This window comes from Triturus cristatus, chromosome 5_1 (assembly GCF_964204655.1).
Source record: "Triturus cristatus chromosome 5_1, aTriCri1.1, whole genome shotgun sequence".
Taxonomy (NCBI): domain Eukaryota; kingdom Metazoa; phylum Chordata; class Amphibia; order Caudata; family Salamandridae; genus Triturus; species Triturus cristatus.
The window spans coordinates 259,747,574-259,772,815 of record NC_140587.1 but is presented as its reverse complement, the minus strand read 5'-3'; the positions used below and the strand labels follow the sequence as shown (position 1 = coordinate 259,772,815).

The following is a 25,242-nucleotide window of genomic DNA, read 5'->3' as shown; positions in this document are numbered from 1 at the left end:
ACACAGACCCACACACCCACTCACTTACACACCAATACAGCCACTGCCACACCCACTCACAGACCCACAAAACCCCTCCGACACCCACACAGCCACTCACACAACTACTCACACACCCAAACAGTCACTCTCACACCCACAAAACCAGTCACAGAAACACTACACCCACCACACACCCATTTACACCACAACATACACACCCAGGTTACAGGGACTTTTAGTTAGAAAATAGCATTAAAAAATATAGAAATTCACCTAAAAAAACAAAGGTTAAAGGGACGTTATAGTTAAGCAATAAAACTAAAAATGCTTAGAAATTCACTGAAAAAACAAAGAGTAAAGGTTCCGATTTTATACACACACAAAACCATAGAAATTCAAAAATTATAGTTCTCTCAAGTAACTATACCTCGCGCCCTCGTCATGCAATGCTAATTACCTCACATATTACATCACTCATGACATCTTCTATGACATCATTGATAATATCACTGCCACATTTGCAGTGATATTTTTGAGGAGAAGGGGTGCGAGTTATAGTTACCATAGGGGACAAGTTAGTTACTTGAGATAATTGCAACTATAACTGCTGAAATTCTATGGTTTTGTGTGTGTAAAGTCTGAACCCAACTATAATGTCCCTGTAACCTTAGTTTTTTTCAGTGAATATATATATATATATATATATATATATATATATATATATATATATATAGAGAGAGAGAGAGAGAGAGAGAGAGAGAGAGAGATAGATAGATAGATCTACATATATGAGTATAGATTGATATACATGCATTGTCATACGTAGTAAAATAGAGACTGTTTAGTTATGTTACACAAGAGTTTCCACTGAAATAACAATTTTTGTTTTAATACCTTCGGCTGCGTTTAATGAACCTGCATGAACTTTCTAAAAAATTCATCCTATTTGGGTTAGGCTTGGCATGTTTTATTAGGATCTGACAAGGGTGGTTGTAAATTAAGAGGGGATCAAAAAAGTGACATTTTCAATTTTAACTGAAGTAGGATTCTTTGCTGTCCCCTGACAACAGCTTAATGGAAATACACAAAACTTGGCATGAAAGTAGAACTTTACTCATGAAAGTAAATGCCTTTGTTTGGTTTGGTGTAAATCATGTGATTTGTGAATCCTGTGCTAGAAATGCAACAATAAAACCAATCAGAATTGATACATAGGTTGAATTACCAGACTTATACTACCTCTAATCTCCATGCAAATGGTGTGTTACCATGAACTGGTGACTAAAGTCCTCAAGCAGACCTCTCCAACACCAAAATTCACAAACACACCATTCATTCACCAGGACGTCGCAACCCAGCTGGAGTCAGACTATAATACATTATATGATGATTTAGAATCTGGTCTGCGATGGTAACCCAAGAATCATATGGTAGATCACCCCAAAATAGCAGCACCACTATTAGGCCATACTAATGGCAGTTTGGGCACTCTGCACATGCCAATAAAATAACATACCATAGATAATGGTTTCAGTAAATCTGCAGAAGTAGCAGAATTTCCGTTTGCTTAAACGAGAAATCGACATACAACACAGGATTTGGGACACACTGAAAAAAGGACTGCGATTTGAGCACACAATGTCAAAATATCCTCAAGGGACACTCTCAGTAGGAAGCTAAAGCACTGTTAGAAAGTGAAAAATTTTCTCCAACTTTCAACACAGGAGACGACCTTTAAAAATGCTTAGGAACTATTCAAATTACACAATGAGAAATAATGAGTATTACATTCCTAATCCATATTTAACAAGAATCATTCTGCACTAAATTAGGACTGACATATTAAATTTAGAAGTAGCATTACATTCATCCTTTGAACTGTGGGTATATTTTACCTTAGCTTGTCTTTAGCTTTGCGTTTCTCCTCCATGTATCTGTGAGTTTCTAATCTAGATTCAGGAGTGTAGAGTGAAGGCTCCTGCCAGAACTTTTGGTCTTCTTCAGTTTCATCGGCTTCTTGCTGTAATTCCTCACTGCTTCCTTCTGCCTTTATCTGATTATTGTCTTTGCTGTCAGTATAGTTTTCTCTAAAAAGAATTAAACATAGATAAAATAAAATAAAACCCAAACCACTTTGTTAGAAATGGGGTTTCTGGTTATCAGAGTATGCACCCTGAACAAGCAGGAACCACCACTCTACTCAGGGTAAGTGTAGTACACAATAAGAGTTTGCTTGTGCTCACCCACGGGTAGCTTGGCACAGAGCAGTCAGGCTCAACTAAAGAGTCAATGTGTAAAGTATTTGTGCACACACACAGTTACACAGTGAAAAGACCACAAAAGTACTCCACACCAGTTTAGAAATATAGACAATATTTATCTGAATAAAACAAGACCAAAATGACAACAATCCAACATACACAAAGCAAGATATGAATGTATTAATTTATTTGTTAATTACAACAACATTTTGCAAAAACAAAACAAAATATTTGACAAGAAAAGAATGAAAAGAAGTAATAGACAACACAGAAAAGATACAAAGAGTTAGAGTTTGAGTTTTGAGTCTTAAGCAAGTTAAGAATAGCAATTTGTGTCTCTGTAGGGAGTGGAGCGGAGATAACAAAAACAACCATTTGCAATGCAGTAGGTCTCACATTTACGAGAGTTTGAGCTATTAGCATTGTAAATGGCAAAAGCTTAAAGTCTTGCAAATGCAAGACCTATTGCATTGCAAATACTTTTTTTTTTAAAGCACCAAATGCCATGCTTTCACGTTCATGGTGGCCGCGCCCCTTTCTTTAGGCGAGTCACGTCTAAAGAAAGGGGCGCGGACGCCATTACAGTGAAAGCACGCTATGGGGTGCTTTTACAACAAAAAAAAACATGTCTTTGTCAAGTTGACAAACAAATGCTTTTTTCCGTAAAAGCGCCCCATACTGCGGTTTCACATAAATAGCATCCGCGGACCACTCTTTAGGCGTGGCTCGTCTAAAGAAAGGGGCGTGGCATCCATTAACTTAACAGAGCAGCATGGTGCGCGCTTAAAAAAAAAGGAAAAAGTGGATAAATGGGAAAAATGCTGCTTCGTTAGGCGACACAAATAAACTAAAGGCTCAGCTGCCACTGTGGCGCGCCGTGTTATAGAAAAAAAGCGTTCGGAGAGAGCCCGTCTTGCCTGCAATAGCAGGTAGTTGAAAACCATTTAACAAAATAGTGGTCAGTGGCTGTAATTAAAGCCTACTGAGTAACAACACACGTAAGTGGGCCAGTCCTTATGGGAGGTTACAAGATGAGACAAGGCGGTACTAAGGAGAGACTACTAAGCCTATTGACCAATGAAAAGCTACAGTTTACAGAGGACAATGACACAAGCCAATGAAAAATATGAGCGGAGAGTGAGCAGAACTTGAAGTCCATACCTGAACCGAGCGTGCCTTGCAGAGCAGCGAATGCACTGCCCAGGCTCGACCTAAAAAGCGAAACAAAGATATAAGGAAGCAAAGAGTGCCGAGAGAAACTATAAACAAAACCGAGAAATTCGAAACAGATGATCCCCTTTGAACATAACAAAAGAAGCACTGTAAATGCAACGTTACATACAGAGTGTTGTTGATGTCGGTGTACCAGCGCCCATCGAAGCCAGGCCGGCGTGCCTTCTGTCTTGACAAGTCTTTCTCCTCCACTTTTGCCTGCGCCTCTTCCTTTTGCTTGGCTCGTTTCAACTGGTAGGCATGCTCTTGCTCTCTGATTTGTTTTTGCACAAGCGGGTAATTCTGCACTGCCCGAATCCTTTCAGTACGTTCGATTTCTTTGCCATCTAACCACTGTGCAAAACAGAAAGCAAAAACATAGAAGGATGAAACACCAGCACATAAATACTGACTGCCATCAAGCAGAGGTCGGTGCTACCACATCTGCCCCAGACTCAGTCCTGCAATGGTTCACAGCACGTAAATATAAATGAGACTATTCCTTGTAGGTGCTAGACTGGATACACAATTGCATACTTGTCCAGCTCGCTGCTTCTCACCGGTTTACCAACAGGAGTATGAACCTTCTTCTGAGTGTCCACTTAGGTCCTTTGCATTTGTCATGATTGGTCAATTGTGGGCATTTAGAGACAGACTGACAATGAGAAGTCAGATCAGACCAGTTTCCACTAATTGAAAGGGTTGACACAAACAGGCACACTGACAACAAGCACATGTGCCTGGACAACATACCACTTCCCATGTTGCTACAGGCTGTGAACCTGTAAACACGGGGGCCGGGAAATGCACAATTGCGGGTTTGTATAGTATGCTTTTCAGCTAACACAAAGTTGTAGACTATTCCACTGGGTAAGATTGGGGTAAATCACATGATTCCTATAGATTCTAGGCCGACAGCAATGTGGGGATTAAACTATAACTTTCCTTTTTGTCATTACATCTTTACACTATAGATGAGTCTTGGCTCCGTTGCTATTTGTCATTTTAGATTCTGAATTATCGGCAACCTTATTAGTATTACAAGTAGTGTTAGAACCTCTTGTCTTAAGTAAAGGGACATCAAAGCTATTCCATTACGTGTGACTATAATGCTGCTTTCAATCAGATTTGAAACAACTTATGACGACAATTATTAGTTTCTGCCCTGTGATAAGGAAGGCAAAAGATCAATGTGTTCAAAATCAGTTCATTTTTCTCCAACCCCAGATTAAATGTCTAATAGGTATGCCCTTTTTCAGGAACTGGCAACAGTCGTGTCTGCAGGAAATATAAATGCATAGTAAACAATCAATTCAAGTGTGATGAGAATGAGCCACATTTCCCATGTACGTATGAACAAGTTCGGCTAGAGTATCAGCAATACCAAGCGTGGGGACTATTTCTGTATTAACAGTCACATCTCATGCCCCAAGATGGAGAGCACAGGTAATCAGCACGTTCACACCTTGATTCAACATTCTTACATAATCTGAAAAAACTACAGTGCAATTGGAACTTACTCCCCACACCATTTCAGAATGTGCCTTCTATTTTGGACACCTACTTAGGGGCATTAAGACTATTTAGCCCTTATCAATGCTAGCCCGAAGTAGATTTGAAGAATGTTTTTGGTCATCAACTTTCTGCATTATACAGCACTGTGAATTATGAAGAATGTATAGCTCTGGATTCAGTTCAGTTTTGGTGCAGCTACAAGATTCCATGTTATATGTTTATGATCGCCATCTGTGCTTTACTGTGACATGAAATTGGTTAGTAATCCTCATTGCTTGTTCTTGAAAGTGGAATTAATAAAAGTCCCATCTTTTGATTATATTCACTGTGCAAGTCCCGAAGAAGGTGGCCAGAAATAATGAAACAAGCTTAAACATAACATCAAAATCTAAAATCAACTAGAGGCTCACGGTCAATGTGCTGTCTTGAACACATTTACTGGTGGATTAATTAACAAAAGAGGCTGTTTTCCATATAAGGGATCTTTTCCTAGTCCACTGATATCTGGGTTCATCTACTGCAGCTCTGAGGGCAATAGGACCATTAACCCAGGTAGGTCGGTGTTGCTATAGATTGTGATGTGAAGAGCAAATCAATTTCAGGTGAGGGGACGGGGAGAATAATACGGGAAGGGGAATTAGTCATAAACCTGCAAATGTGGATTCTGGGAAAAACTCCAAAACAGTATGGCAAATTAGATAATAAATATGCATATGATTCAAACATGAAAGGTAAAGGAGGCGAATAGAGAAAAAGGAACAGCCAGGACAATAAGAAAAGTAAATGTAACACCGGCAGTGAATAGGTATCTATGCACATGAGAGTTGAAGCCTTGAGGACAACACCCCTGTTCACCGTTCACCTACATCAGGTGCTGCAACTAACTACATAGCACACCCGACTTTTAGTTATGATATCTATGTTAGGGCAACAGGCACCCCGTTAATTGGGGGGCTGGTGGGGTGGACATAGTTACAAAGGTTTGGGAACATTTGAGGCAAATGTTGATTCATCTCATTCAACAGTAGAAATTATCCACATGTCTGATTTATCCAGGGGCATTTCCGAAACGTGCGTCGGCGCTTTTCACCTTTGTTGTCATATTTGTGATATGTGATGTATTGGTTATGTATTTTATGTATAATGTGTTTTTCTTTTTGTCTTGTTAGGCACGTTTTCTAGTTTCACATTGATGCATTTATGTCATTTAGTTATGGTCTGTTTGCCAGTTAGTTGGTCCTTTGTATAGTGTTGTCAATTTTTCCTCTTCTCTAGGGCTTGTTTTGTCTTGTTATCATTTGCTTGTTGTACATATGAATGTGGCTATTTATTGTGTATTCACATTTATTCACTAAAAATATTTATGGGAAGAAAAAAAAATGTGTACAAAAAAAAGGAATGGACTTTAATAATACGATGAATAAACAACTGCGATTCCAGTTATTCTGTGGGTGACATTATTATATTTGAAGCTACTGCCCATCCAAATTTAGGATAGTGGGGGTATTCATTCATGTTTCTCATTTTACCTCCCTCTAAGGCCTATTCCAGCCTGGCCAGCGTTGCTTCCCTAATGGTGCCGTCCCCATTTTCACCAAAAAGTCCAGCTCTCATGTACAGTCCATTCTCTGACAAAGAGCGGGGGAATTGGATGGGTATGCGTTGGCAAATGGCCGAACAAAAGCTTGGAAAATCTGAAGCAAGCCATATTCACAACAATGACCATTTATTGTCCATTTATTGTCAATGGCGATACAGCTTTCCACCACAGAGCTAGAAAAAAAGCATGAAACTGCCTGTAAGCCTGGAAATAGTAAGCAGAGAAAGTTCAAAACAATAACCCAGCCAAAATCCGATATTGTGTGATTTTGGCGGATCCTAGCATGGTACTTGATTAACTGACTCCCTGAATCTTCATTCACTAATACCGGCTATTTTTTTTACAATAACCTCTATTATTTTTTTCTCAATTTGCTTTCCAATTTTCCTTCTTACATACGACACTCACAAGTGAGCATTCTGAACAAAATATCTTCAAATCCAGGTCAGGACCAGAACGGGGGTGTTGTGCATTTCTCTATTCTTTATTCCCACTCCAGCACTTGAAAGAACAGTACAACCCTATGCTTCACATCATAAAATACTATATAACGTCAGGAAATAATGTCAACCAGTTCTAAATCAACCATTCTCAGAACCTAGTCTGTAATATCTAGTGTGGACCGTAACTAATTTCCCTTTTTTCTACCTGCTTTTAGGACAGATAAGTAGCAGGGTTTTTATGACTAAGCTGTGGCTTCGCCTGACGCGCTTAGATGTGCTATTTTGCTATATTGACATCGATGCTGTCTGTTGCAAATGCTAGTGCTCTTTAACTTATAAAGGATTCACTTGGTATGCATTGAATTCCCCCTTCAATATTTTTTACTTTGCCCATTGCGACATTGTTTTTACTAGGAGAGCTTACATGCATCCTCAGAGAGCTACTCTCAACAGAGCTGGCCCAGAGCACAGCACCATGTGATACCATTGGTGATGCTGTTATACAAGCCGGGATGAGTCCTTTCTCTCTGTCGGCAAGCTGGGATTGGTGTGCATCAGTCACATGACATTTTTGTAACATTCTAATGACAACACGGTGTTTGTATGCCCTTGGGGCCCACTGATTCCCACTGTGACACCATTTTCAATAGGGGATCTCAAATGCGGAGCACTCTCTTTTCACACTTTCAGGGAAAGATTACCCAGAAAATTGGGGTGTTAGGATGCCAGAGGGTAGTATTACCAGTACTTGGGGCTACTTTGCTCTCTACTGGCTCAAATCTCCATGGCTGAGCAAGAGTTCCACAACTTTTAAGAGGAGGTATGAGGTCTTTTACCCCACTGAGGGAGATCTCACAGAAGTTATTGACCTATCTGTTAAAAAGGCAGTCTCTGAGGCTCTCCAACCACTTGAAATACATTTGCTCCTGTAAGTGGCCAGTTACCCTTCACCCTCAGGAAAGTCACTCCACGGGTTCCTGAGACCTCTGCATCCTAGATGGTGGAGGGAGCCTCAAGTCAGCCGAAAGGTAAGGCGAAGCTCAAGTAAGAGGAAGCCACTCCCTGCTCAGATTCCTTTGAATGCCCGAGGAATGCCTTTCTATAAGACGCACCAAATCTGGGTCCTCTTCTTCCTGCAAGGGAGGGTGGCAAATCACTTGACCCCTCCTTGCATGGAGATGTAGTGGATAAGGCCACTTCAGGTGCCTCTGACGAATTCAATGGCAAAAAGGTCCTAGGCCCTCTTGGCGACCTGCAGCAAGCAACAAGAAACCTAGATGATCTTGATGATGTAAAGACAGACGGAATCCACCAGTACAGGACTTCTATTAACGTGGAGACTGGATGGTCTTGAAGAACGTGTATCTCATAGTAATGATTTTCCAACAACACTGCAGATTACTCCAGTTCTAGTGTTGAGCTCAGGTTTTCGAGTTCAAGGTTCCTCCCATCAGACTCTCTTCAGTCCTATGGTGCATCACCAACGTACTTCGTCTTGTGATGGAGTTTCCCAGAGCAAAGGCATAAGGTTGATAATTTACCTCAGCAATATTCTTCTAACTGACCAGTGCATGATTGCATGAGAACTCAAGTAGAGACCAGGGTCAATCTTTTCCAGGGACTACAATGTATGTTTAATATAGAGAATTCAGAACTGATTCTGACCCACTCCATTACCTTTTTGGAGTTTATTATGTATTTAAGGGCACACAATCTTTGCCGCCCTTACTAGAAAACAATCAATGTCAGGAGGAAATTGCAGCAGTCCCTGCTTAAGGACAGCATCTTTCTGCAGTCCTTGGGCAGTATAGTAGGGCTCCTTTCCTCTTCTGTCGAGGCAATTTTCCCAGGACCTCTCTATTATCGGGCTCTGCAGAGGCTGAATACTTTATACCTTCATAGCGGACTTAGGAACTCAGAACAGGTTTCCATCTTGGAGGAGGCAAGAACGGAACTCAGGATGTGGCTCCATCAACTACAGGCCTGATATCGACCAGCATTTTTTTGTTCTGCCCTGGATCTGATTATAGAGTCAGATGCCAGCTGAAGGGGCTGGGGAATAAGCTGTGTAGAATTATCTACCAGTGAAGAGAGGCCTTCCTAGAAGTTCATGTTACACACAAATAGTCTGGAGCTCCTTGCTGGGTCCTTCACAATGAAATACTTGACCAAGATCCAAGTTAGCTGATATGTCCTGCTGAAGATAGACTCCATCTTTACAGTCAGAAACAACAACCAACTGGGAAGCGCCAGGTCAAAGATGGTGGTGGAACTGGCCAGGAACTTCTGGCTTTTCTGTCTCAACAGGTAGATTTTGTTGAGGGCAGAATATCTTGTTGGGAGCAAGAACATGGTGGTGGACTGGAATGCCATATACCTGGCAACACATGTCAGTGCTTTTTTTGTAACTTTTGAGTTAGAAGCCTTTTTTGTTAAGATCTGTGAATTATGCAGGAGAAGATGGACTATGTGGCAAATGTGGTAAATGAATAATTATGCGGGAAATGCTGCACAATCACAGAATTCCAGTGGCCTACATCATAATTGATCGCATAGAGGATTACCGGGATAGATGGTAAATCTTGGGACTTTCGAGACAAGCTGTTGGTGTTATCAAGAGAGCATGGGTGGACAGTGTAACCAAAAGACACAGATCTGCCTGATGAAGCTAGTTCAGTTGGTGTCTCATTTATAAACTGCTTTGGCACATAAAGCACCAGAACACATACTCCCATCTCTAGGATGTTACACTAGTTCCTAACCGTTTTTCTTTCTTGTCCTCAGAATGATTTTCTGTCACTGAAGGAGCTTTTGGCCAAGCTCACAATGTTGCTATGCCTGGTTTTATGAAAGTCAAATGTCCGGGCATTGGATTTGCAAAAGGAGTACCATGGTTGCCATCTAATGCAGAGTCCAACTACTGCAGCATTCACCATGGCAAGTGAGAGGAAATTGGTTTTACTTTCTCTTTGCTGGCCCATATGTCAAAACTACGCCCAAAAGAAATATAAATGCCTAAATACATATATATGGAGCTGCCTTTCAGAATGTTGAGTAACTAGCCATTTATGCTGGGGTCAGTGTGTGCATATGAGTACCTTATATGTTGCATGCTGCAAGGTAATTTACTTGTTATAATTCTGTTCCCATTTTCCTTATATCTTATTTGGTCCACACATGAAATAACTGCTGAGATATGTAGACTCTTATGAGAATTTTGGTGACTGTCTTAGTATGTTTCTATTTTTATTTCTTTCACACAATGCATGTGATTATAAAAGGCAACCCACGACGGAGTCGAGCATCTTGACAAAGGCTGTTACACAGCCGTACAGCGTAGATTTGAGTCACTAAGATTTTGCTTGAATAAATATCCACTTTTTCACTGCAATTGAGTGCCAAACTGTGCTTATTCAGCAGAATTTACTGTGGACATATATATACATATATACACATTTATATTTATTTTTAATTTCCTAGTGTCTAGTAGGCTTCTCCCCAGGGCAGATAGAAATTGCTGCATGCACACTAGTATTTTATTTTCTAAAAGAAAAAAATAAGCCTGGGCCTGTTCTGGGGTGGGGACAAATATAGATGTCAGACAAATACTGCCCCAATCGTTTTTTTTTTACCTGTTTCTCCTTGTGTCATACTGGTCTTTCGCGGCCGGGGGCCAACTGCAGATAAAACCTAATACCCCCTCCACCGGGGGACAGAAAACCTTTTTTCTGGCAGGGGCTCTTACCCTGGACCTGGGTAGGGGGCATCCCCAAAACAAAATCGTTGTGATCTATTGGCCTCCCCCACTCTAGGAGGATAGCTTGGGGTAAACAATCCAAATCTACCTCCAGGGGAAGAGCAAAGATTGGCTTTAAATATTTAAGAGGTGTGCATTTACTTGTGGAAGTTGCTCTAACCCCCCCAAAAATCTTCTCTGGTGGTGTAGTGGGTGGCTCTGTTTGGAGAGCACGATCCTAGCCCAATTCCCAAGCAGGGACCCATATGGGAGAGGTAGCACTACCTCTCCCATCTTGATCTGTGCTCAGATGGCATAGTTACACCCACTGACTGGTAATTATTACAACGACTACCATTATCCCGCATTCCATCACAACGTAACTACCATTACTCCGCAATGCCATTACAATGCATATGCATTTACCACCCATGCTTTTACAACAAATTTATTACAGAGTATATGCCTTTACCGCGCATGCCATTGCGTTGTAATGGCATGCGCGAAAAGGCATATTTGTTGTTAAAGTATGCGTTGTGATTGAAATGCATTGTAATAGCACTTGCGTTGTTACAAATGTGTTGTGATGGTATGCGTGGTGATGGTATGCGTGGTGTTGACATGCGGGGTAACATCATATATTCCCACTGAGCACCTATTTATGTGAAACCAGTCGGCACCTAATGGTCCTGGAGGGTTAACTTTTGTCACTGTAACGTCCGTGCGCTGCAGTGACAGAAAAAGAAAACAATTCAGGGTGCAAAGGAAGCTCTTCCTTTGCAGTCTGAAAATCCTCTGGTACTTGAATGCATCAGAAGGGTTTCCTCTGGGAATGCTAAGGATATGAAGTTCACCCGAGGTATATGCAGAGGATGTGAAAATCACATCCTCCACATGATGAGGGCTTACCACGCATATTCCCCACCTGAGGCTTGGCATGAAATGTAAACATTCCTGGCTTCCATAGCAGAAGGTTTCAATTATATTAAAGCACAGATGCAATGATTATCTCCACCTGGCATCTGATTAACCTTCAGGGTTTTTCACCACCCTTAGAGAACAGCTCCACATAACGCACACCTGAGAGTGTTCTAACATTTATTCATCGTTTAATATAGTTATTTACCAATTATATTATAAGTTTCAGCATGCATAATGTGTCACTAATTTACTTTAAGATCGACAATTGATGCTATTTTTGGTACCCCTATGATGGAGTTGCATCGATAAGCTTTTCTCAGACTGCTGATTGCAGGTTGTGATCAGAAGCAAGAGAGATGTTCTTACTGGAGGATAAACACACACATTAAAGTCACAAAAGAGGAAGGCATGTTTTCTAGTTGTGATCGAACATTATGGAGTGTTTTATGTGATTGGCTGATTTCAGAATGCTATTGGCATAATTTTCTAGTCTTATGGGAAATGTATTCTTTCTGAGCTGTTGGACATAAGGTGTTACTGTTATTGCAAGTCTTGGAGTAGAAATAAAGAAAAAAGAAGAGCATAATACTGCCTCCAAGTCCTTAACTGAACTGAAACATGCTGTCACCAAACCTATGAAATGTTATATTCTGCTGGTGTGCAGTGATACTTACACTGAGCTATCCGAGCTTTCCCCTCCCAGCACTCTTTGCATAATTCCCACATTGGCGGCCAGAACAAGCTCTCAATGAGTCACAACTGAGACTGGACATCGGAAGCAGACGGGTATGCAATATCAAGAATAAATAATAACACTGACTAAATAAAAATGAAAAGGAGGATAGAAACCCGTGATGAAAGACTTTAAAAGAAATTCACTGCCAACACTGTGCAGAAATAGACGTTTGTTCTTACATTAGATTTAAATATTCGTCGCTAAATGCACGTTAGGCCTATATATTTCCGATATTCCAGCAAAAAAACGAATTTGCTTGATTTTTTTCTTTTTGAAAGAAATTACTAATCTATGCCTTGTGGTAAAGTGACCCAGATCTGCAGAGATGAAATACTATCTTCTTGCGAGGGAAAAATATGCGCATTATTTATTGAACAAGGATTCTCACTAAAAGCACATACCTTCAATTGTTTCAGCGTTGCCACTACAAACTCTCTGTAGCCTTCAAACTCGGTGCAGGGGTTTCCCACCAGGAAAAGTTCCTGAAGATGTATGTTGTGTGTAAGGCTTTCGATACTGGATAGATGTCCAACAAAATTCACGGTTAGGTCAAGTTTTTGAAGTGATTCACATCCTAAGGAAAATAAATATGATTATTATACTTATGTGTGGGTGGTCAGAAATGCAGGTGTGGGGTGTGCCTGACTTATTCCGTTGCATGATGTTTTAGAGTGTTCAGTTGTGTGTATCAATTTCAACGCACACTGCTTGTGCCAGGTAAATGTGTGTCTACTACTCTTACGTGTCCTCGCGAAGGGGGATATTTAATAATATATAAATGCAAGCGTATAACAGTTTCGACACTAGGAATCCAAAGCACAAACATATTCATTCGGAAATGCATTCCTGTGGAACATACCATGCTGGAGTTAAAAGAATAATGTAGTTTTTGCCATGTAAAACTTGGTTTATTACCATACTAACATAGTTCAAACAAAATATCTGTATGCAAAGAATAACAAATGAACTCACCCTCCAAATTCTCAACTATTTCAATGTTATTCAAGGCTAGGTTTAAATATTCCAGCTTCTTTAGTCTGCTGACATTTTCTGGAGAAAAAAAACCGAACAATACTGCTTGGTAGACAGAAACAAAAGACAGACAGTGAAGACAAGCAATATAAACAAAATCATCCATTCTGATGCAAATTAGCAACAGAAATGACGGTTTTTCATAACACTGATTTTATTTTCCCTTCTGTCTTTTAAAAATACAATGTAACTGATTTGTGTCAAGTCTTAAGGTAAAAAGAAAACTATAAAGAAAAAATGTGTCTCATCAAATCAAACTTTTCTTGTAATATAAAAGTAGACGTGTTCATGGCAAAGACTTATCATTTCAGTTGGCATGTAATAGGCGTATAGCAGCAAAAACGTTAAAAGCAAATATCTAGATTTTCATAGAATTCCACAGATTTCCATCTACTAATTATGTTTGTGTCTAACGTTTGGGGATTCACCATAATCTCCTGCATCAATCCTGAACCATGACCAAGTTGTATTTCTGCATGCTTACTTCACTTCACAGCAATGCGTTAGGTCGATTATTTGCATTAGGGACAATACCCAGGAGAACAAGTGATGGAAAAGTACATTCGTGCGTTTTTAGAATAACTTTTTATGCCGCACACAAAATATTTTTCCAGGTAGCAGAAATACCTCCTCCTCTTGTGGATATTTAGTTTTCAATACATTTTCAGAGCGCAAATGACTCAATGTTCATTATTACCCACAAGCTTATGATTTGTACAAAGCTTTTTGGAATAACATCCTCCACTCCTAAAAGCTCTGATTGCCATTCCTAACATCAGCACTGCGGATGAACTAGCATTATGAGGGGCTGTAAACTGTGGGTTCCTAAGCTACTTGCCTGCTGTGGTGTGGTAGTCAACAGCTCTTCTCTTTTCCTATAAGTCCAGCACCAGAAAATGCTGGCCACTCTCCCTCAGTCATACAGTCTTCTCTCCATATGCGCTATAGATGCACTGCGCACAAAAATGGAAGATCCCTGCTAGAGCTTTCTTAAAACTGTGCTGGCGGAAGGATAATTCTGTATGCCATATCAGTATCATGTGTGAATCACAGGTTCAACCTACTGCATCGGTCTCCTTTCTCTCAACTTTTGATTTCTCGAAGCACACACTAACTGATACATTACTCATATACCTGCTTCTGAGGTGTTGCTTTTTTTATTAATAAATATGATTCATTATAGTTTAGGTGCCTTTTAGTTACTTTCCCAAATTCAGAAAGAGAAAGCATCTCAATGTAAATGTGCCTGTTCCAAATCATCCACGTGTTAATTTAAATAAGAGAATGCAGCACATTAGTGATTTTGAAAGTGAACCAGCGGCTGGTGATGGCCACCAGTGGTCCAAGCTAAAAACGTTAAACAACAGACACCTTTGTGAGTTCAGATGTATTTGCAATATTCTAAACTGATGCTAGGAGTCATCTAAGTCAAATGGTGTGCTGCTATATGGGAGTGAAAAACTACAGTCTAAACAAAAGAGGAGATAACGCCTTCCCTTACCATCAACTCCAGGCACTGTCTTGTGTGGACGGCAAGGGAACTTTTAGTATAAGGAAAATATTTAATTTAAGATTATCTGCATCTGGGAATTAATTTCGGCTAAGCTTTATGTTGTAACTTCTCCTTTAAGCCCTGGGTTCTGTGTTGGAATGTGATGACATGGGCCAGAGGTGAGAAGGGACTGAAGGTACAGTTGGATCTGAAGCTGTTTGTCATCGCTGCATATTTGGTGGGTGTTGAGATTAAACACATGAAAGAAACTACAGACTGCGTGTACTTCATCCTTACAATACTGGCGACGATCTAGAAGGAACACCCACCAAGGGAAACCCAGCGTGCCACTTTAAAGTGAGAGGAAAAACAAGTTTAAAGGTCGGTTTTTGATTTATAACTGAACTGAAGGGCTGCCTGCGTGACTTTTGGGAGTCGAGTGAAGATCACCGATGGCATATTTATGAGAGGCAAGACTGATTTGTTTAGAAATTACAGTCTTAACTTTAAAAAGGAAAAAGGAAAACGCGCATTGCTGAAACTAAAGACTGAAGCATAACTCAGACGCGTTTGATGAGCGCAGGATGACAGTGGCTGAAAGATCGATTAAGGCATATTTTTACGAGGCAAGAGTGTTTAATTTGGGAAGTATGGCCTCACTTTAAATAACGCGCATTGTTTAAACAGAAGCGCGAGGTGAGAGTCAGACGCGTTATCTAAGCGCGTGATAACAGCTGCTTGCTCGTGACTAAACAAACAGTGGAGGAGAACGTCGGCGCGTGTGGCCTGTGAGCCATGGAATGTTAATGGACTCAGTTAGCTGAGTAAACAAAGGCTGAAGAAGTCAGCGAAGGGTGTCATTATTAAAAGGAGCTGCTGTACAAGAATTGCTGAGATTATTTAGAGTTTCTTGACGCTTGCTGGCAAATAAATATAAATGGAAGGAAACAAAAGTGAAATCTTCATTTACAAATGGATTATGTGCTGATTTGTTGTTAGTACATTCAACAAGTGATTAATAGTACAGTAAATGAATATGGTTTGGTGAAGTTTCCTGTTTCAAAGTTTCCTGTTATAAAAAGTTAATAGGAATTCAACAAGGACTGGATTTTGACATCGTTTTTATCAGATTTTGTTTTTTCTTTGGTGGAAAAAATTTCAACAGTTTTAATTGCAACATAGTAATTCTGCACATGAATATATATGCATATTTTCGAGTTCATCTCTTCCTTTTGAGTTTAAAATAAATTTAAGAATAGTGAACTTCAGTGAGGAAATATCCAGACATGGCGTCGGGAAGTGGCATGAGTCAACCACCACAGTTTTTAAGTGAACGAGGGGAACCTGTACTTCCCTGGAAAAAATGGGTACCGCTTTTTGACTCATATTTGTTGGCGATTGGTGGTGAAAAGTTTTCTGCAATTAGGAAACAAGCTATCCTACTTCACAGCCTGGGCACGGAAGGAAGAAATATTTATGACAGCCTGGATTCTATACCAATTGGCAGAGGTGCTGGTGAACCCAATGATGTGTATGAAATGACTCTATTACAATTGCAGAGACATTTTGGACCTCGCATAAATGTAGTTATGGAGAGACACAAATTTTTCATGCGTGCACAGGCTAAAGGAGAGAGAGTTGGGAACTATGTGGCGGCATTAAAGTCTTTGGCACAGACTTGTGAATTTGAACAATTATCTGACTCCCTCATTCGTGATCAACTAGTACGATGCACTAATGATCCAAAGGTTCAGGAAAAACTATTGTCAAAAAATCCTAATCTTAAAGATGCTATTACGATCGTGGAAAGCATTGAACATACTTCTTTTTGGGTCAAAGAGATGCGAAGCGGCGCACCTTCCTCTGTTCCTATGGCTAGTGTCAATATAGTGGATCAAGAAAGTGCGTCATGTGAAACACCTGTTGCGTTGGTTGGTAAAGCAAATGCTAACCAAGACAAGCCTGCCGCTAAATTGGATAAACAGAAGCCTAATTTTACTTTTAATAAAGAGAATAAGTTTAAATGTCCCAGATGTGGCAGTCAGAACCATGGACAGAATTATCCAAACTGTTTTGCCAGAAGTACCATTTGCAGAAGCTGTGGGGAAAAAGGTCACTATGCTCGCATGTGTAGGAACACTAAAGTGAATATGTTAAGGGATGCTGATAAGTTCTCTCAGTCAGCAATACATTGTATCACAGATAGTAAAGTTGAGGCAGTGAATAATGAGAAAACAGTAGACAGTGGTGATGTTAACATGCCTTTATGTGATGTATACATTGGGGGTAAATGTGTTCCTGTGTTAGCTGATTCTGGTTCACTTTATACTCTTTTGAGTGATAAGTTTTGGTATAACACTTTTGGTTCCTGTGATATCGAACTTTTGACACCTGACATTAATCCGGTGGGTTATGGTGGGCAGAAAATCGATTTAATTGGCTTTTCAATTCATCCCATTGTATTCAATGGAAGAGAAACAGTAGGGAAAATATATGTTGCAAAACGAGGAGATAACCTGTTGGGTTGGCGTCATCAAAGGGATCTGGGCATCATTCTGAACCCCAATGCACCAAACCAAGTTATGTTAGTCTCTCAACAGAGCGATGTTCAGGATATTTTGGGGAAGTTTCCTGAAGTCTTTAGTGATAAGCTGGGGTGTCTCAATGGTTTTAAACATAAAATAATTTTAAAGAAAAATTCCACACCCATTGTACACAAATTAAGAAAGGTTCCCAATCTTATGTTGGAACCCTTAAAAGAAGAAATTAATAGGCTCCTTGACCTGCAGGTAATAGAAGAGATAGAGTCGTCTGAATGGTTGGCTCCCATAGTTTTGGTTCCAAAAGACAACGGGAAAAAGATCAGGATGTGTGTGGACTTGAGAAGTCTAAACAACTGCATTTGGGTAGACAGACAACCTCTACCTAACATCAATGAGGCATTATCAAAATTGGGGGGGGGGGGGCAGTCTATTCAGTGTAATGGATTTATCTGCGGCTTACAATCAAATTTTGTTAAATGAGGAATCAAGACACCTTACATCTTTGGTAACCCCTTTAGGTGCATACAGATTCATTCGCATGCCTTTTGGTTTGGCAAGTGCTGCAGCTTGCTTCCAGAGAGTGATGAAAAATGTTTTGAGTGGAATTGATTCTGTCTTATTTTTCCAGGATGATATTCTTGTCCATGGTCAAGATAAGGACAGACATGGTGAAATTTTAATCCGTGTCCTGACAAGGTTGAAGGAGCGAGGTCTCACGCTAAAAAGTGAAAAATGCAAATTTAGAGTTACTTCTGTTTCCTATTTGGGACATTCAATTTCTGGAGAGGGTATTAGTCCCAAAGTAGATTTAGCTGAGGCAATTTTACAGGCACCATCTCCACTGAACAAAGATCAAGTCAAATCCTTTTTAGGGTTATCTGAGTTTTACTCGAAATTTGTGTTTAATTTTGCAAGTGTTATGCAACCTTTAAGAGCCCTGCTTAAAAAAGGAGTGGAATTGAATTGGTCTCAGGAGTGTGAAAATGCATTTAAAAAAGTAAAGAAGGAAATTGCAAGCATGCCTACTTTAGGACACTTTGATGTTCAAAGGAAAACAGTTTTAACCACTGATGCCAGTGTGCGAGGTTTGGGTACGGTGCTATCACAAGTGGTAGATGGCAGTGAGAAGGTAATTTGTTTTGCTTCTCGTTCATTGAAGGGTGCGGAAGAGCGCTATTCGGTGATAGAGCGTGAAGCTTTAGCTTGCTTCTGGGCTATCAATCATTTCAGATTCTATTTATGGGGTATACCTTTTCTTGTGAGAACAGATCACAAACCTCTTGTACACATGTTTTCCTGTAGGAATGTCGAAAGCACCACACCAAGGATTAAAAGGTGGGTAGAGGGACTATGGGAGTACAACTTTACTGTGGAATATTTACCTGGATTAAGAAATATTCCAGCTGATTTCCTTTCTAGAATGCCTTTAGAGAAAGGGTCTATTAATAGTCTTGACAGCACTGTTTGTTGGGTGAAAGAGTCAGCTATTGATAAGAAGGAATGGGAGGCTGCTTGTGAGGGTGATGAGGGTAGAAGTATCATCATGAATTTCGTTGTCAATGGTTGGCCTTCTTTGAATATGGTTCCAAGTTGTGGAAGAGGTTTCTGGAATGTTCGTGAAGAGTTGAATATTCTTCAAGGTGAACTCTTGCGGGGGGATAGGTTGATACCTCCTGTTGGTATGAGAGAGAAAGTTGTCAATCTCGCTCATGAGGGTCATCTTGGGCGTAGTTTAACCAAAGCGAGAGTTAGAGAGTCTTATTGGTGGCCTGAAGTAGATCGCCAAGTGGAAGAAGTGGTCAAGGATTGTGTCATGTGTGCAGGAAATGACAAGTCAAGGAAAGCCAGGACTGCTTCTCTTTCTCCCGTTGCGATACCTGAGCGTCCATGGTCAAAGCTCGCGATTGATATTGTAGGCCCGTTTGACACCTTGTCTCCCTCAGAAAGGTTTGTTGTAGTTTTAGTTGACTATACATCCAAGTGGGTGTCTGCTTCCTGTATGAGTTCGGTGGTAACTAAGAATATTATTGAATTTCTTAAAGATGCTTTCACTTGTGAAGGTGTATACCAGATGTTCTTGTTTCAGATAATGGGGTGCAGTTCACCTCTCAAGAAATGGCAGATTTTTTTAAAGAACTTTCCATTACACATCATAGGACTGCTCTCTATGCTCCTCAGGCAAATGGGTTAGTTGAGAGTATGAATAGATTAGTTAGAGCTTCTGCTCAGAATGCCCTGGAGAGAAGTGCTCCACTCAAGCCCATCTTGAGGGAAAAATTGTGGGCGCATCGGAATGCACCAAATAGTGTGTCTGGGTGTTCCCCGTTTGAAAAACTTAAAGGAAGGATAGCTGGTTCAAAGTTGAATCCTCTTTGGTTGAGTGTGAAAGATAGGGGTTGTGTTGTGCAGAATTGGAGACTTAATAAATACCAAGAGGATTACAAACAGAGGTTTGATAGGAAAAATGGTGTGTGTCAACCTACTTGGAAAATTGGTGACTTTGTGTTTGTCAAGAAAGCGGTTTGGTCTCCCAAAGGTGAAACAAAGTATTTTGGTCCGAGACGTATTGTTAAAGTCATGAGGAATGTAGTAATGCTTGATAAGGGGGATGTGTGGAGTATGTCCCGGTTGTCAAAATGTGCCCATCCGGCAAATGGTTACAGAGATTCGTTGCATCAGCCCAAGGCTCCAAAAGGTGATCAAGATTGTTCTCGTACTGATTTGTCCATTCATGGTCCCAGAATCAGGAGACCACCAATGTATCTACAAGATTATTGTGTTAGGTACAAATAGTGTTCGTAAGTTTATTCTTGTATCTGCAAGTTAACTGAAAATGTGATTGGTTGTTTCTCTAAATTTTGTAATTTACTTATGTATCTGTTCAATCTGTTTTATTGTATCTTTCTTCTATTCTATTCTTTCTGTTGAGTTCTTTCACATTGTTATAAGGGGAAGATGTGTTGTAACTTCTCCTTTAAGCCCTGGGTTCTGTGTTGGAATGTGATGACATGGGCCAGAGGTGAGAAGGGACTGAAGGGACAGTTGGATCTGAAGCTGTTTGTCATTGCTGCATATTTGGTGGGTGTTGAGATTAAACACATGAAAGAGACTACAGACTGCGTGTACTTCATCCTTACAATACTTTACCTGCACTTGCCCTACAGCAGACAATGTTTTATGAAGGGCACCGTCATTTATGTATTTGAGGCATACCTGCTAAGTAGAAGTGTGTCTGACCCAATTTAATCACACAATATTATGTTGCATGCTTGAACACCATTTTTAAAATGGTATTAGTCGTCTTCATTAAGAGGTATGTGTCATTTTTTTTCCACATTTCTGCTCAGTGATGTCCTGGTGAGCCACCTGATCACAAACAGTTCAATGTAAACACTTGAAACCGACAGACGTAGCCATGCTAGCCCAAAGCAGAGGTAGATGAGGGTGAGAAAAAAATACCCAAATGGAGGATGCATTAGGATTCAACTTCACCAACTAATAGAACACAGCTATATTAGGCATTCAGTGCACAATTCGAAATTGGATAAGAATTAAATATTTTGTTTAAAGACTAAAAACGTATGCTTTAAACTGAACAAAATATGGAAGTTAAGAACAAATAACTTCTGAAACTGAGAATAGGTAATGCTCATAATTCTAATGAAAAGTAATTGAAAATTTCAATGCTATCGTTATGCAATAAAATCACAGTAATTATACATACATTGCGTTCAGCTTACCTATTTTTGGAATTAGGTTATTTTGTAGATAGAGAATTTTTAAATCTCTACACCATTTGTCAATATATTCTATCCTTTCTATTTCTTGTTGGTGAAGAGAGATTTCTTCCAGTGAAAAGATTTCACAGTTGTTATGTTCAGCACGGCGTCTTAGAAGATCTTCTGTGACTGAAAGAAACAGATTTCATTTCTATTAGTAAACCATTTCAACTGTTTCATTTCTTCCTTTTAGCTATCATATATGCCCTTTAGAAGTATATTTTTATAAACAATTTTCAGTGCTGAGGCCCTACTCAAAGGCAAACAAATAGGGCAGCTGTAACTGTAAATTACAAATCCTGACAGACTTAGGATCTGCCAGTTTTTCTAGTCACAAATGCAACTGAGATGAAAAGTTGTAACTATGGGTTGAAGGGGGAAATGGAATGTGGTATTGTCAATGTAGTGAACAGCCAAACGTCATACCTTTGCAGGCAGGCAAATATTTGCACTGCCTTTCCCCACAATCGCTGTACTTCTTTACTAATGCCTACTACAAGAGTCTTGGAGAGCCACAGCAGTACCCCTATTTTTTCTGACGTTGTAGAAAAAGGGATTTTTCCATATTGAATCTAATTAAAGAAACAAAGAGGAAAAACTGTGTAACTGGACGTGAACTCCAATATTGTGCCAACTGACGTGGACATTCCTGTTATAGGAACAGAGCAGACTGGCATACCGCACGGCCCTTACTTCTGTGAATCAACAAAATTAGTAAACTTACACAAAATATTTACACACTCACATACTTACTCATTGTTTTGTGAATAAGAGATGGACCGTAAAAGGAGTGAAACATTTTTAATTCTTTGAATCAATTCTAAGCAGACATCTCCTAACATATCATATAAAATGGTTCAGGAGAGTTTCTAAACATCCAACAGATCCACCATATGAAATGCAATTAAATAAAAAGTAATCAATGACCTATGAGTTATTCCATTGGTGTTGCATAATTTAGTGCTTCATGCACTTATGGATCATATTTACTGATTATACGATAACTAAATTAATATGTGTGTACCGTATTAATAAATTGTCAGTAGGTGGCTGCATTTACCTGTAGTGAGAGCCACATACATAATCATAGTTTAATCAATGTATTTACTCATGTTAACTGTACCAGTTTGGTCACCATCTTTTACCCCATAATATTTAACAGCCTTGTGCTTATGCCCCAGCCACTCAAATTGCTTATTTAATGAATGCATTGCAAGTTTCATGTTCATCTCTCATCTGCAGGTGTAGTATCAAGATGTGCTCATCAGTTAAAATAGGGCTTTGTTTATTTTGGGAACTGTTCGATTAGCTAGGCTAATTAAAATTAGGCCCTGGATATTAAGTGTGTGGAGATGGGAGTGTGCCTCCTATACCAGGCAGACCAAATTTTTGCTAATTTTAAGGATGTGCAGTTGTGTACCTCTTTGTCTGACCATGGGAACCTGGGGAGTCTACCTGCTCCCAGAGAACATCATCTCCTGATTGGACCGTCCAGAGGGAGTTTGTGAGAAGACGCTCCCAGAATCTTCTATTGCGTATTAATTGCATGTTCTTTAGAATAGTTTAGCAGATCCCGTCCCGACTTCCCTGGGAGAAGGCCTTTCTCAGACTCTGCGGATTCCCCTGCCCAGGCAATTAAGATTTATGCTTGAGTAACCGTGCCTTCCTCTCGAACCTTAATATGGTTCCTCTGAATTTCCGTCACTTTCGATGCTTTGTTTAGAGTAGGGAAATTCATTCATGGAACCAATTAACTTTATATTTTGTGTACTCTAAATTGTTATAGTTTGCATCTTTTGCTTTATAATATACAGATTCAGACAGCAACACTATATTGATATTCATACTTTTGGATAAATTGACTTACTAAATGACTGATTGGTAAAGTTTACTAATTTTGCTAATAAAACCTTAATGGTTTGCACATCATTGTCTCTGTTGTTTTTGAGGAGTCAAATCTTTTCCACTGTTATTGAAATGTGTTGCTGATGCTAGCTCCTTTCATACGCTTTCAGTTGACAACCAAAGGTCCATACGACCAGGGCAGACTCCTGTATAATGACTATACTAGCACCTTCAGATATAAGGAGATCTGCTGCATCAGCATCAATCCCTAAAACTTTACAATCAGCCAATAACAATCACATATAAACAGCTCATCCCTCACACTCCAGTGATGCCTTATGTTAATTCTAAGTAAACAGAAGCAGATGATTTGAAAAAGATTTTCCTTGAGTTTCTATGTCATTCATTCATGTTGCATCCATTAAAACGGAGCAGGAATGCAGAGCCTGCAACTGTCAAATATTAACTACCCTATAACTGATATGGAGACAAAACCATAAAGTAGTTCTTAACAAAATTCACAGTTTCCACATACGTTAAAGAACATTTTTCCTAAAATAAAGGAATGGGGGTCGTTCTGGGAAATATAACAGTAGGGCTTTGTTGACCATAATGAATAAGAACTACAATTCTGCAAACCATGGGACAGTTGTGTGTTTACAGAGGGTGAGTGTTTCATACAAAGTTGAATAAAAGGCTTTTTGGTTTTCCAAAACCACTTGGAAAACATATTGGAAATGTATACAAAAAATTGAGGGCCCTGATACAAACAATTGGTAAAGTATCTAAAGAATTTAGTTTGCCGAGATGTACTATAAAATGGGGCCCACTCTCACCTATGTAAATTGACCTAGTATTGCTCCAGTGAAGACAGGTAGTGTACGCAGGGCCTTCAAATTTTGTTAGAACAGTTGTCACTGTTAGCGCGGTTTTGATAAACCTTTTACATGGTTAAGAACTGTCAGAACTTGAGAAACCAGTGTTCAATTGCTCGTGGTTCACAACTTTTTGCAGTGCACCTTAGTTGCTCCTAGCATATGTGTTAACAGCATTCTGTCCACCTGAACCATATGAATGGCCACTAGGTCTTTCAAACACACGAATAACGGTTATCACATCCAGTGGTATAGAGGAAGTGAGCATCCCTTTTATGTGACTGAGGACCACTTCTCAGCACACCCTTATTCAAATAAAATCCAATACTGATCCAATAGAGATACATTTTCTGCAAACGCAGAGGAGCATATTAACACTGAAACATTCATTTGTATGTAATCTATCTATGAATCATCACCCTGAAAGTGTTCACATTATCCTGCCAAAGATCATCCCACTCATTATCAGCAATATCTCTGCCCAGGGGCAAGGACCAATGCTTCTGATACCTCTGTCTCCCTCTCAGTCCCACTTCTTTTAAGATCACTTAAAGCTGTGATATCCCCTGGAGCCCACCTGCTGGTGGGTAATAATTGTATTAGCAGCCTAGCATCTTCAGGGTGCAATACCCAGTGATGAATTTGCATGCATTGACACGCCCAAAATCTTTTTTTTCTTTTAGAGGTGTCAAAAGATTTGCTAGATCCCCCATCAAACATGTCTGTCAGAGTTCTAGAGTCACCCTGCCTCCATCTCTCAGTGTCATTCCCTATCACCAGTTTTACATTGTAGGTGTAGGAATGACGAGGAAAATTAACTAAGTCTATTTGTAACCTGGGAAGTCCGGGATCGCCTGAACTGTCTTCACAGGGATAGAACTATAGAGGTTCTTTTGTTTCTGATTTATTAAGATCCAAGTTCATCCCCACAGTGCTCTCAAACCCATAGCCCGATCCATTTTCTAAGAATTTCTTTTTGGATTCCCTCACGGACCATACTGGTAGAAGGCTGATAAGAGTTGGGCACACTAATCTGCCTTTATGCCATGAGCACCTTTTCACTCAGTTGTGTGCTACCATCAGGCAACTTTAAATTAAACATCAGCATTTGCATCTCTTGAAGCTCTTGTTAGACCTGTAATCCTTAGGGTGGTCTTTCCCCAACTTTTTGTCTCCTATTTTCGCTGATTCGGTTTGTTGGCCTCATGACTCAGAGCACTTTACCACTGCTAACCAGTGCTAAAGTGCATGTGCTTCTCTCCTAAACATG

At 39.9% G+C, this 25,242-nt stretch overlaps 1 protein-coding gene across 1 annotated transcript in view; it reads right to left on the bottom strand.

Annotated features, from left to right (window-relative positions):
* The window catches only part of DNAAF11 (dynein axonemal assembly factor 11), a 130,316-nt gene that overhangs the window by 87,228 nt on the left and 17,846 nt on the right, over positions 1-25,242 (bottom strand). Inside the window, exons 2-6 of the mRNA XM_085604905.1 lie at positions 21,214-21,381; positions 13,379-13,456; positions 12,808-12,980; positions 3,586-3,809; positions 1,878-2,069 (exon numbers count right to left, since the gene is read on the bottom strand). Coding sequence (XP_085461031.1) covers positions 1,878-2,069; positions 3,586-3,809; positions 12,808-12,980; positions 13,379-13,456; positions 21,214-21,381 — 835 coding nt within the window. The remainder of the gene's footprint in view (positions 1-1,877; positions 2,070-3,585; positions 3,810-12,807; positions 12,981-13,378; positions 13,457-21,213; positions 21,382-25,242) is intronic.